The sequence below is a fragment of the Hydra vulgaris genome, chromosome 13, assembly GCF_038396675.1.
Source record: "Hydra vulgaris chromosome 13, alternate assembly HydraT2T_AEP".
NCBI classification, from domain to species: Eukaryota; Metazoa; Cnidaria; class Hydrozoa; order Anthoathecata; family Hydridae; genus Hydra; species Hydra vulgaris.
This window is the reverse complement of record NC_088932.1, coordinates 57,999,832-58,012,251: the sequence shown is the minus strand read 5'-3', so window position 1 is coordinate 58,012,251 and position 12,420 is coordinate 57,999,832. Positions and strand designations below refer to the sequence as shown.

At 31.9% G+C, this 12,420-nt stretch overlaps 1 protein-coding gene across 1 annotated transcript in view; it reads right to left on the bottom strand.

Annotated features, from left to right (window-relative positions):
• Positions 1-3,640: 3,640 nt before the first annotated feature.
• LOC101235327 (ubiquitin-associated protein 1) overlaps positions 3,641-12,420 on the bottom strand; it is a 31,331-nt gene continuing 22,551 nt past the window's right edge. The window contains exons 4-7 of the mRNA XM_065815006.1: positions 10,454-11,932; positions 5,517-5,699; positions 4,374-4,475; positions 3,641-3,959 (exon numbers count right to left, since the gene is read on the bottom strand). Of these exons, the coding sequence (XP_065671078.1) occupies positions 3,834-3,959; positions 4,374-4,475; positions 5,517-5,699; positions 10,454-11,932 (1,890 nt within the window). The 3' untranslated portion in view covers positions 3,641-3,833. The remainder of the gene's footprint in view (positions 3,960-4,373; positions 4,476-5,516; positions 5,700-10,453; positions 11,933-12,420) is intronic.

The following is a 12,420-nucleotide window of genomic DNA, read 5'->3' as shown; positions in this document are numbered from 1 at the left end:
ATCCCAAACACGGACAGTTCTGATTCAGACGAGGATACTGATGACGATGATAGTTACGAGTTGCCAGAAGATACAGAGCGTAAACCCCACTTCATAACAGGATCTGACCTGAAAGATCTCGTTTGAAATTTTTATTTAACAAAGCAACAGAGTGAATTGCTGGCTTCACGTCTCCAGGAGTGGCATCTGTTGGCTGGTGATGCAAGAATGTCGTCATTAGAAAGCGATCACGGGAACTGCAGCAATACTTCTCTATGGATGAAGAACTTTGCTTCTGTAATGACATCAGTGGATTGTTTGATGATTTAGGAATAAAATACGATTCATCTATGTGGAATTTGTTTATTGACGCATCACTTTATAGTATTAAGGCAGTTATTACTGCATACTGGAAATGTGCTGCCTTCCATTCCCATAGCACATTTGGTAACCCTGAGGGAAAGGTATGTGAATATATCACTTATTCTGGACAGAATTAAATACAGAGATCACAGATGGTCCATACGTGCAGATTTGAAAGTTGTTGCTATACTAAATGGATTGCAGGCTGGTTTTACTAAGTACATGTGTTTCCTCTGCAAATGAGATAGCAGGATGAAATCAGAACATTATATGAGGAAATGTTGGCCGCAACGAGAAACATTTGAGGTTGGTTCCCATAACGTCATTCATGAACCTCTTGTGGATAAAGAGAAGACCATCTTGCCCAATCTTCACATCAAGCTTGGAATTATGAAACAGTTTGTAAAGGCGTTAGATCACGACAAACCAGTATTTCAGTATTTGCAGACCAAATTTCCTAAAATCAGTGACGCCAAAATTAAAGAGGGCATTTTTGTGGGGCCCCAAATACGAGAACTGATGCTGGATGAAACGTTTTCGGGAACGATGGATAAATATGAACTTGCAGCATGGGATGCATTCAAACGGGTGTGCCAGGGATTTCTTGGAAAACATATTGCACCAAATTACGCTGATTTTGTAGACAAATTAATTGCATCCTATCAACAACTGGGTTGTAACATGTCGCTGAAGCTCCACTTTCTTCATTCCCATCTTTCCTTCTTCTCTGTCAATGGAGATGTATATGATGAAAATGGCGAGCGCTTTCATCAGACTATTGCCACAATGGAAAGCAGATACAAGGGAAAGTGGAGCCCCGCCATGCTTGCAGATTACTGCTGGAATTTGCAGCGCGATGAACCCGATGCAGCATTCAAACGCCAGGCTAAATACAATTAAATACAAGTAAACAATTTGTTAAAAGTGATAATAAACATGTTTATACACTTATTCATATGTATAGAAAAATGCATCTTACGTTACATCTTTAAATCGTTATTACAAAAAATTGTGACGTACTACAGCATAACTGATTACATATTTGGAATTAGCACGTCTGAATTAATAAAGATAACTTAATTTGGTTCTTGTTTTTTTCAAAAAGTTAAAAATTGTTGTACAGTGTTATTAGAATTAGAATTTGATAACAGATAATTAACAAAAAGTTTACATCTTAATACTATTCATTACAATAATGAAATCGGCAGCTACATATTGTTAAAAACCTATTTTAGCATCAAAACCTTTATTCTGCAATTGAAGGAAATGGAACTTCTGGAGTATTTATTTTACTTTTATTTATAATAAAACTAGCTGGAGTTACCCGGCATTGCCCAGGCCAATATTTAAACTGGCTTACCTGATATCTGTACACAAAAATGACCCCGGTCTGTACACAAACCCCCCCTGACCCCGGGGTCAGGGGGGCCTTTTTTGGACCCCCTTGACCCCGGGGATCGGGGTCAAAACCCAGCTAAGAACCTTCTCCCCCTCGAGGACTACCCCCATGCCAAATTTCATCGAGATCGGTCCGGCGGTTTGGATTTCTATAGAGAACAAACAAACACACACACACACATTGCCCTTTATATATATAGTAGATACTTATATTTTTTCCTTTTTTATTAAACATGAAAATATACATTTTAGACAAGATGCTGGTGCATGTTGTCTAAAATGTCTATAAAAGAAGAATATCTATGCATAAATAATACATATCAATGCATAATGTATCGTAACCGATCCCATAATTTTTTTTCGACAACCAATTGTCATGCCGAGTGGCTAATGAGAGGCGTAGAGGTCATATTTATAGGAAAATTTTTTTTTATAGAAGTATTCGCGCCGATTGTTCGAAGTTACGCTTTTTATGACTTTTGACTAAATTTAGAGCAATTTCCAAGCATTGCACGGTGGGCCGGATATTAGACATATGGTAGACAAAATTATTTTAGTCTTTTTTTTTATTTTTACTAAAACGAAAGAACCACTTTGTATAAGGGTATATCGACTTTTATTAAAAATTTGAACGCTGTAATTCAAGCTTGTCACTTGAGGTCAAAGTATTTTTAGGCGTTTTTCAATTTGATTGTCTGTTAGTCGGAAAAGTTATTTATTGTGGCAGGTAGTTATCTGCCAGGCATGCTAGAAATATCGTGTCGCTAGGCCAGTTCTCAGAAACATGACCTTCTGTAGTTACTCTATTACCATCATCTACTTCTTCGTATTTGCAAAATTAAAATCACCATAAACTAGCATTGTTGCGCACCCAATATTGTTTAGTGACTCCTTGGATTTGGCGAGTGATAATGTTATCTCATGAAACATCATACCGTTTAGATCAATTAAATAGCTTTTCCGAAACTATTAGAAGATTAAAAAACTTTTTTCACTTTAATGTCCAACTAATCTTTGCTTACATTTTTTTGCTTTAAAATTTTAAATTAAAAAAAAAGAGAAGTGGTTCATTTAAAATAAAAATTATTCTTATTTATTTCTAATCATTTATTCCTATTTATTTCTAATCAGACCCGAAATAATATAAAAAATTCAAAAAATAAATATAACATACTGAAGTTAAATAAATGTAATAATGTATTGGTGAAAACTAAAAAATAAAAAACCTATTTTCTTTAAAATGACTTTGTTTAAATTAAATAAGCTTTAAGCATAACGTATTTATAAAAAAAATAAATTATAAAAAATATATTCGAAAATGTTTGATAAATATTTTAAATTTGCACACAATGCAAGATTTATTCGAAAGAACCTTCAAACGGATACACTTAAAACAGGATCTTTTTAATTTATGAACCCATCATCATATAACTTCTGCGCAAAATTTTTTTTCTTAATGACAGGTAATAACCAAGAAAAATCAAAATTAAATTTTAAGCAATTAAACACTAAAAAAAAAAATGAAATGTTAAATTACAAAAACTTTTAGACTTTTTTTAATATCTATTTTATAAACATTTTATAGAAACCCAAAAATTAGGTTTTATTTATTGGGTGAATAAAACTCACATCCTTATTTACATAGATTCATACCTCATTCATACAGAAAAGACTTGGTGCTTTAGAATCTGGTTTATTAAGAGACGCCATTATAAAAGCAAACTATTAAATTAATAAAAAGAATTATATAGACAGTCTAGTGTAATTATATAAGTTCATCACTTAATATTGCATAAATTATTTAAATTAATTTTTTTAAGCATAACTTCTACCAGCAAATAATTTATGCAAATTATTATACATTAATTATAAGCTAAACAAGTCACAAATAAATCATAAAAACTCGTTACATTTTTTTTGTTAAACATGATACAAAAAAATTTGAAATTTCGACTTATATAAATGAAATTTTAATGCTATATATATATATATATATATATATATATATATATATATATATATATATATATATATATATATATATATATATATATATATATATATATATAGCATCAAAAAGCTTGTTTACTCTTCTATTTTGTAAGGTAGTCAAGAACTTTGTCTTGATCAAAAGAAAACTCAAGTACAGCATTATGAATGTCACGTGGCTGAAATCCAAGTTTTTTAAAGTTATCTACAAGTACGAGATACTCGTGAAGCTAAAAAAAATTAAAAATAATAAAACATCAAAATAAAAAGTACAAGCAAAATACACTGACAGCATGTTAGGTACTTGACAAAAGCATCTTAACTTCAATACTATAATGCCCAATAAGGGTGTAAAATTTTTAATATTAACGGCTTAAAGTTTTTAATATTAAGTGTGTAAAGTTTTTAATATTAATGATGTAAGTTTTTATTTACATAAAAACTCATTACAAACTAAAAGAAGATCAAACTGTCAAGTTTCTATTGATAACAAGCATCTTATTTATAAAAAAAAGCATGAAAAAAAATTATTTTAACATAAAAAGTTAGTGAGTTGAAAACTGATCTTTGTAGAAAGAAATATTCCATTAAAATATGAATATAAACTTAGAAATTAAGATGTATTTATATAAAAAAATTAGAACCTTGTCCATTTTATTTGAACAATATACTAATCCCATCTCTACACTCTCTGGATCATAGCCACTTTCTTTTGTCTTCTCATAAAGACACATAAAATCAAGCACCTAAAATAAAAATATTTAATATAAAAACAAAGGGTTATACTATAAAAAAGAATTTTATAATAAAACTCAACAGATCTAGCATAAAACTAAATTAAATCTGTTTTCATTTTCTTCTCACCAAACAACAAAAGCAGAGGTAAAACGTGTATTCTCAGGGACTTAATACTAGGAGTGGGAATGAAAAGGGAGGGGAGTGTTAATTTAGTATAGATTTAATAAATAAGTTAATAATCTGATCTAATGGGACATAGAGAAAAACACAGAATACAGAACACAAATAAACAAACAGATTACAGAATACAAATAAACAATTTAATTCTAACGTGGCTTGCGGTTCAAATAATTCAATAGTATTTAATATACTTACATAAGTTTTATACTATAGTGAGAAATAAACAAAAACCTAAATTTTGATCGAAATTTACGAGATTTTTAAAGGACGACGATTTTTAAAGCCTAATTACAATAAAAGTTTTTATTCTTATCAGTGTAATTCGGGGGAAAAAATTTCCATCTACCCATTTATTACCACCCCACATTATATTATGTTCCTGAGAGTAATAACAATATTTTGGGCCCCTAAAAGAGAAATGAGCAAAACTCCAAATTCTTAGACTATTATTATTTTCTTTATAAATAAATACAGTATCTATATTTATAAAATTTTAAAAAAACCTGCAAAAGATTTTATTAATTGAGTTGATTTTGGGTGCAGAAGTTGCAGCTTACACCAATTCACGAGATTTTGCATTACAGGTCCGACTAAAAAAATGCTCGAAAAGGGTGATCATTTGATTTGGCATTTTTTTGGATTAATCTGAGGCAGGTTCGAGTTATCAGGAATTAACTGTACTTATTTAGTTTGTATGATTCCCAAAATAATTTTTAAAGTTTGCTTATTTTCTTCGGAACCTATTCATAACTTAATAATTTTAAATTTTATTAAATTTTTTTTATTTCATTATTAATAGCAAAATTGTTAATTTCACTAACTTTTCTAATAAATCTTTAATAAAAAATTTAAGCAAACGAAATGCAAACCTCTTTTTCATCAACACCAAGACGCCTTATAGCTCTCGAAACACAAGGAAGAGGAAAACCCATTGCTGCAATTTGATAGGCAAAATTTCTTTCATTTGTTGATAACAATGGTGTTTCATCGATTAACCATGATTGATTGGTGTCTTGCTTTTGAGATATTTGAGGCAGTACAGGGTAATGAGACTAAATAAACAATATATATATACATATATATATATATATATATATATATATATATATATATATATATATATTTATTTTTTTTTAAACATCTTCGCTTCCAACAAGGCTGCAAGCAGCCACTAATTAAAGTTGGAAGTTACTGTAAGAAAAAAGATGAAGATTGTAGAGCAAGATAACGATTGACGGACGATTTAAAAGATCGCAAATTATATGTATCAGGAAAGCAAGATGAAGGAAGCGAATTCCAAAGAACTGATGTTTGAGGAAAAAAACTAGACGAATAAGCATTTTTGGAGCACTTAGGAACAGTCACAGAAAAAGGATGACACTTAATTGAATGACGAGTAACACGAGAATGAACTTTAGTAGATAGCACAAGAGACGCTAGCTCTTTAGAGCAGTGCCCATTATAGTATTTGTAGAAAAGAGAAAGAGAAGCAACATTACGACGATGTGATAATGGTTGAAGGTTGGCTGCAAGAGCAGGTCCAACTATGTTTACAATGCGTTTTTGCACCTTGTCTAAAAGAGAAAGGGCATCATTAGAAGATCCGCCCCAGATATGGCAACAGTATTCCATACAAGGCCGGATTTGAGATTTATAGAGAAAGAGAATAGAATCCAGAGTAAGAATGTGGCGAGCTCGATAAAGAGATGCAACCTTAGCAGATGCTAATTTTGCAACCGATTTGATATATGGTTTCCAAGAAAGATTGGAAGTAAGAGTTAATCCTAGAAGATGAAGAGTAGGTGACTCATCGAGTACATCACCGTTCATAAATATAGGAAGATCTAAATTATTGCAATAACGATTGGCTGAAAAAAATTGAGTTTTATCTGAATTAAAGTTCACCAGCCACTGTGAGCCCCATGCTGTAGCAGAAGTGAGATCCTTTTCAAGCTCAAATGCCCCCTCCAAGCAATCAGAGGGTGTTGGTTTCTTATCACGACAAGAATAAATGGTAGTATCATCAGCAAACAATGCCACCTTAGATGTGAGAATATCTGGAAGATCGTTAATGTAAATTAAAAAGAGTATAGGGCCAAGGATAGAACCTTGAGGAACCCCTGAAGTTACAGAATAAGAAGAAGAGTGTTGTCCATCGAGGACAACTTTTATACTACGATTGGAAAGGAAGGATTCGATGATCTTAAAGATGTTCCCGGATACACCATAAGAAGAAAGCTTATGGAGAAGACCAGCATGCCAAACTTTATCAAACGCTTTTGAAATGTGAAGAGCGATGGCCTTAAAATCTCCACCTTCATCTAATGCACGATAAAACCTGTCAGTTATTACTGTTAGCAAATCAGCTGTAGAACGAGAAGATCGAAATCCATATTGATGGTCAGAAAGTAAGTTATTAGATTCAAGATGAGAAATTAAGTGTTTGTTAATTAAAGATTCAAAAACCTTGCTTATGATAGGAAGAAGACTTATGGGACGGTAGTTAGACGAATCAGATCGCTCCCCAGAATTTTTGAAGATAGGGATAACAGATGCAGCTTTCCAGCAGGCTGGAAAACAAGACTCTGATAAGCACTTGTTGAATAGTTTTGAGAGTATAGACGACAGCTCCGGAGAACACTTCTGCAAGACAATAACAGGTATGTTGTCCGGGCCACAAGCTGTAGAAGAGTCTAGGCAGGAAATCACTTTAGATACAGATGCTGGAGTGATATGAATGTCAAGCAATGGATCAACCTGTTTGTTGGCAATATCAGGTAGAACGCAACTAATGGAGTCAAGAGATGATATTGATGAAAAGTTTTTAGCAAACAGTTCGGCTTTGTCTTTAGGTGAGGTGACAAAGTCTGAACCATACAAGAGAAGTGGAATTATAGATTTGCCCTTATTATTGATATTATTAAAGATTCTCCAGAAGTCACGAGAGCCTAATTTTTGAGATGAGATACGAGATTTCATGACCTGAGAATAGCAGGTTTTAGCGTTAGACAAAACCTTTTTACAGTTGTTTCTAGCAGTAATAAACAGACGTCTGTTTTCTGGAGAATTGTTTTGCTGATAAATATGGAAGTAACGGTTTCGATTGGCAATCGCAGCAGCACAGTGTGAGGAAAACCATGGAGGAGAGTGAGGCTTGACCTGGAATCGTCGAGAGGGTATAAAATATTCCATGCCAGCCTGAATCCACGAAGTTATGTAAGAAGCACATTTGTCGACAGGAAGCTGAAAGATTTCTACCCAAGGGCCATCACGAAGAAAATCACGGAAAGAATCCCAGTCAGCTTTACTGTTGTTGTAAGAGGTTCGATAATAGGGGTATTCAGGTGATGAAGAAGAATGAGATATTAGTTTTAAAGAGATCAAACTGTGGTCAGAAGCACCTAAGGGTGAATGTGGAGAAACTGAGCACTGACTAGGATCAGAAACAAGACATAATTAGAGTAGAGAAGGTAAATGATTAGGGTTGTCAGGAAAGCGAGTTGGAAAGTTGACTATTTGAGTTAGGGATTGAGAAAGGCAAAAGTTGTGCGCTTTAATGCCTGCAGAGTCACTGACACTAGAGCCAAGCCATTCAGAGTGGTGAGCATTAAAGTCACCGACAACAACTATATTAGCTGATGGATAAAGAGAGAGGGCTTGGTCAATATGATCAGAAATAACATCAAAAAGAGTGCAGTCTTGAGATGAAGGCCAAGCATGTGACTATTGGAGTCTTTACGAATCAGAGGAAGATAACCATCAACACTAAGATCACAAGATGAGACAGCCGAACTCAAATTAGTCTCACAAAGAGCAAGTAGGTCTGGTGAACTTTGCAAGAGATAAGACTCAACAGAAGAAAAGTTACTTCGAAGACCACGAATATTAGTGAATGTTAGGTTTAGAGAACTTGGTGATGATGATGGTTTTTTGTGTTTTATAGTTTTGGTGCTTTATTCATTTTTAAATTAGATTGAAGAACTTGACTCAAAGCATAGATAGTACTCAGAACACCGTTTAATAGCCCAAGCAATTGCCTCATTACTACTAATAAACCCTAAGCCGTAACAAAGGGTTCCAAATGTGGCCTCCGCAATGCACACCAAAAGTATAAACAGGGACACCATCCATGCGCAACATGGCACTGTTAATACTTTGATATTTTTCAGCTGTTGATGGAATCAGCCTCTCTGAGAGCTACCACAGAGTTCGGGAAACCTGACTACCAGCCGGCCTCAGAACCATAAAACTGAGTTTTAGAGCTGTACCCTCATAAGGAGATAATAGAATGAGTTGCCTAGTCATAAAAACAGTGACACATGCATTGAGTCAAGAAGATCCAGCATTCAACATCCTAAACTGGAAACAATGTATTAAAAATACATCTGCGCCAGCCTAATAGATGAAGAAGGGGTGCGAGACTGGTCAACAGATAGAATCTGTTTACCCCTTAATATATATATATATATATATATATATATATATATATATATATATATATATATATATATATATATATATATATTAAAAAGATTACAAAAAAATAATACTACAATAAACTTGCAAATTTTTTAATAATCTTTTTAAAATGCGGATTTGTAATATTGAACTTGGTAGAAACAAAAACAAAACTATTTTGTTAAGTTTATTTTTAAGTGATTTTCTTAACTTAAAAAGACTGTGGTTACTGAAGTAAACAATGAAAAATATATTTGAAATGTAATAAATAATAAAAGATATGTAATGCAATTAAAATTTAACTAAATAGAATTAAAACTTTGCTGGTAACAAACATTAAAAAAAAAGTTTTTCTGCTCAATGCAACTTAAAATCTTTTAAAAAGCAACAGCAATAAACTTTTATATACATTAACAACAAAATTATAATGTCAAATGAATACAAATACTAATAAAATAAGCTTACTGCACTATAGTTCAGTTAATTTTTTTTCTCACTTTTGTATTTACAAGCAAAAAAAAAAAAATAGCTTTTTGTTTCTACCTAAACAATTAAAAAAAACTGAAGTAAATTAGAATTAAAAAAAAGTACTCAAAACTTTTTTAATTCTACTTTTTAATGTTGATTTCTATGATTTGTTAAATAAAATACTTTTTAGATAAATATATAAAGTAATTAAAAGATTTTTTGGTCTTTTTGTGTAAAATGGTTTAAAAATGACCAATATATTTGTAAATTTCATCATTTTGTAAGTCAAATCTTATGTCAACGCAGCACTAAACATGCCAGTGTCTGTAATCAGTGTCTTAACTGAGATTAAAAGACATCTTAAAGACATGTTAGGACATCTTAACAAACAAGTATTACAATGTCATATTCTCAAAACAGTCAACGACTTGTTTACAATGCATTTTTTGCACCTTGTCTATAAAAAACAACTTTGCCTATGAAGAATAGAAGACTTAAACAAGGATGAATCGAAGACTTACAAGAGTAAAGAAAAAGAGGAACAAAAGCAATCTTTAGCAGATGGAGTTGATTTATGCTTTCAAGGAAATGTCAATCATTAAGGATAATCTAAGAAGACATTAAGTAAAAGACCCAGTAAAATATGTCGTCATAGGAATATACAAATATTAATGTAATAAGTACTAGTAGAACTTATTTAAGTAAGAACAAGGGAAAAGAAAAAAATAAGAGGAATATTTCTCAAACACACACATTTAGTTCTAAACTAAGTATGTGTGTGTTTGAGAAAGCCCCCTCTAAAAATAAATAACCCACTTTAGAAATTAATGTTTCGTAAATAAAATGTAATAAAAAACAAATACATACAAAATATGCTTACCCTTATGTGTTGGTCAGATGAACTCGTTTGAACTTGGCTAACTAAATTATCTGTAGAGATCGAAGGAAGTCTTATAATATTTGGTATCGAATTTGCTTTTGGTTGAGAGCTAAATAAATTTTGAACTGGAATTTTTGTATCTTGGAAAAGTGGAAAATTTTTGCTAGGATAATTTCCTATAGTTGACGTTGATGTATAAACATTTGAATTTGTGGAGCAAACTTCTGGAAACTCTACAAACCCTGACATTTCGTGGTTTGATTTTGTATAATGAGGACTTGAATTGTTAAACAGATTTTCGCTCCGAAAAGGATTTGTGTCTGAAAAATTTGTAGAATAGTCGAATTTTATTCCGTTAGATAATGGTTGTGGGTGGTTGTACCCATGAGGTAGTGGTTGGTTGTGTCCATGAGGTAGTGGTTGATTGTGTCCATGAGGTAGTGGTTGATTGTGTCCGGGTGGCAGTGATTGGTTGAGTCCGTGTGGTAGTGGTTGATTGTGACAAGGTTGTGGTATCTGAGACATCCTCTGAAACTGATATTGTTGCATAATAGTATGAATTCGATTAGTGTCAACACTACTTGTAATAATATTTTCAAAGCTTTTATTATAAAAAATATCATCTTTTTCATTTAAATCAGGCACATTTTCATCATTTATTGAGTTATTTAAATTTGGTAAAGACTTGGTACGAGTAAGTTTTAATGAAAATTCTGAATTTTGGCTTTGACAAGTTTCTGGACAACTCTCAACAAGTTCTTGGATAATATTTGTTTGAGCACCACCAACTGATTGGTTTATAAGTCTACTAGTTTTTCCTTCTTCAGGACTCATAGGTATTTCACCAAATGGCAAAGAATTAACTGAGGTATATGTCAGTAAATTATTTTGTACAATAGAATAATGGTTGTTTAAAGGTGTTGGCTGTTCAACACTTTTCCACAACAGCATTGAAGATTGTATTGGATGTGTATTTGAAGAAGGTGTTAGATGAGCATTTGAACAAGGTGTTGCATGTATATTTGGATGTAAATTTTCATTTTTATTATTAAAAGAGTTATTTTCAGAAAATATATTTAAATTAAAATCATCCTTTTCTGCAGTTGGAATATGTTTTATAGGTTTTACAGATTTTGGATCAAGAACTCTTTGTAGTTCGTCTTTTTCATTTAACGTTTGTAACTCAACAAGTTCAAAAGGGTTTATATTTTCTGATTCAAACTCATGAAAATCAATTTTTTTAGTGACATTTACAGGAGCAACATGCGAGTCTTTAAATGAAAGAACTTGAGGCACAAGTATTTGTTCTTTATTTTCATTATTTTCTATAACATCATTTTTCTGATTGGTTTTAAAATTTCTTTCGCTAATCTCAGATTCCAATAATTCTTTCTCTTTCTTTAAATTTAGTTGGTGCTCTTTCATTAAGCGTTCCTCATTTGCTTGGCTAACTGAAAACCTTTCTTTAGTAAAATCATACTAAAAAGCAATCAATAAAAAAATACTAAAATATACTATGTAAATAAATAGAGTAAGGTGGGGTACTTTTGCCATTAATTCTTTCAATTTAAATAACATGAGAATTAAAAATGAATAATATTTTTTATGAACTTTACATACTTTAACTTTTTTTTTGTTGATGAAAATGGGGTGGCAAAATTACCCCAATAAAATCTAATTTGGGGGAATTTTGCCACCTATGCTATTTAGAACATAAATATTTTATTTTAAATTATAAATCTTAAAAACACATTTACAATCAGTTAAATAAAAGAAATCTAACAATATTCAATAAGTGGGGGCATGGCCATTGATAGCGAGAGGTATCGGGGCATGTCCCCCCTCCACCTTTTTTACCTATTTTTTTAGAAATGTAGGATATCTTAGGAGATTTGTTAATGCACCACCCCAGCTATCCTTTCTGGATACTGAATTATTCCTCCTAGTGTCATTTGAGGTATACAGCA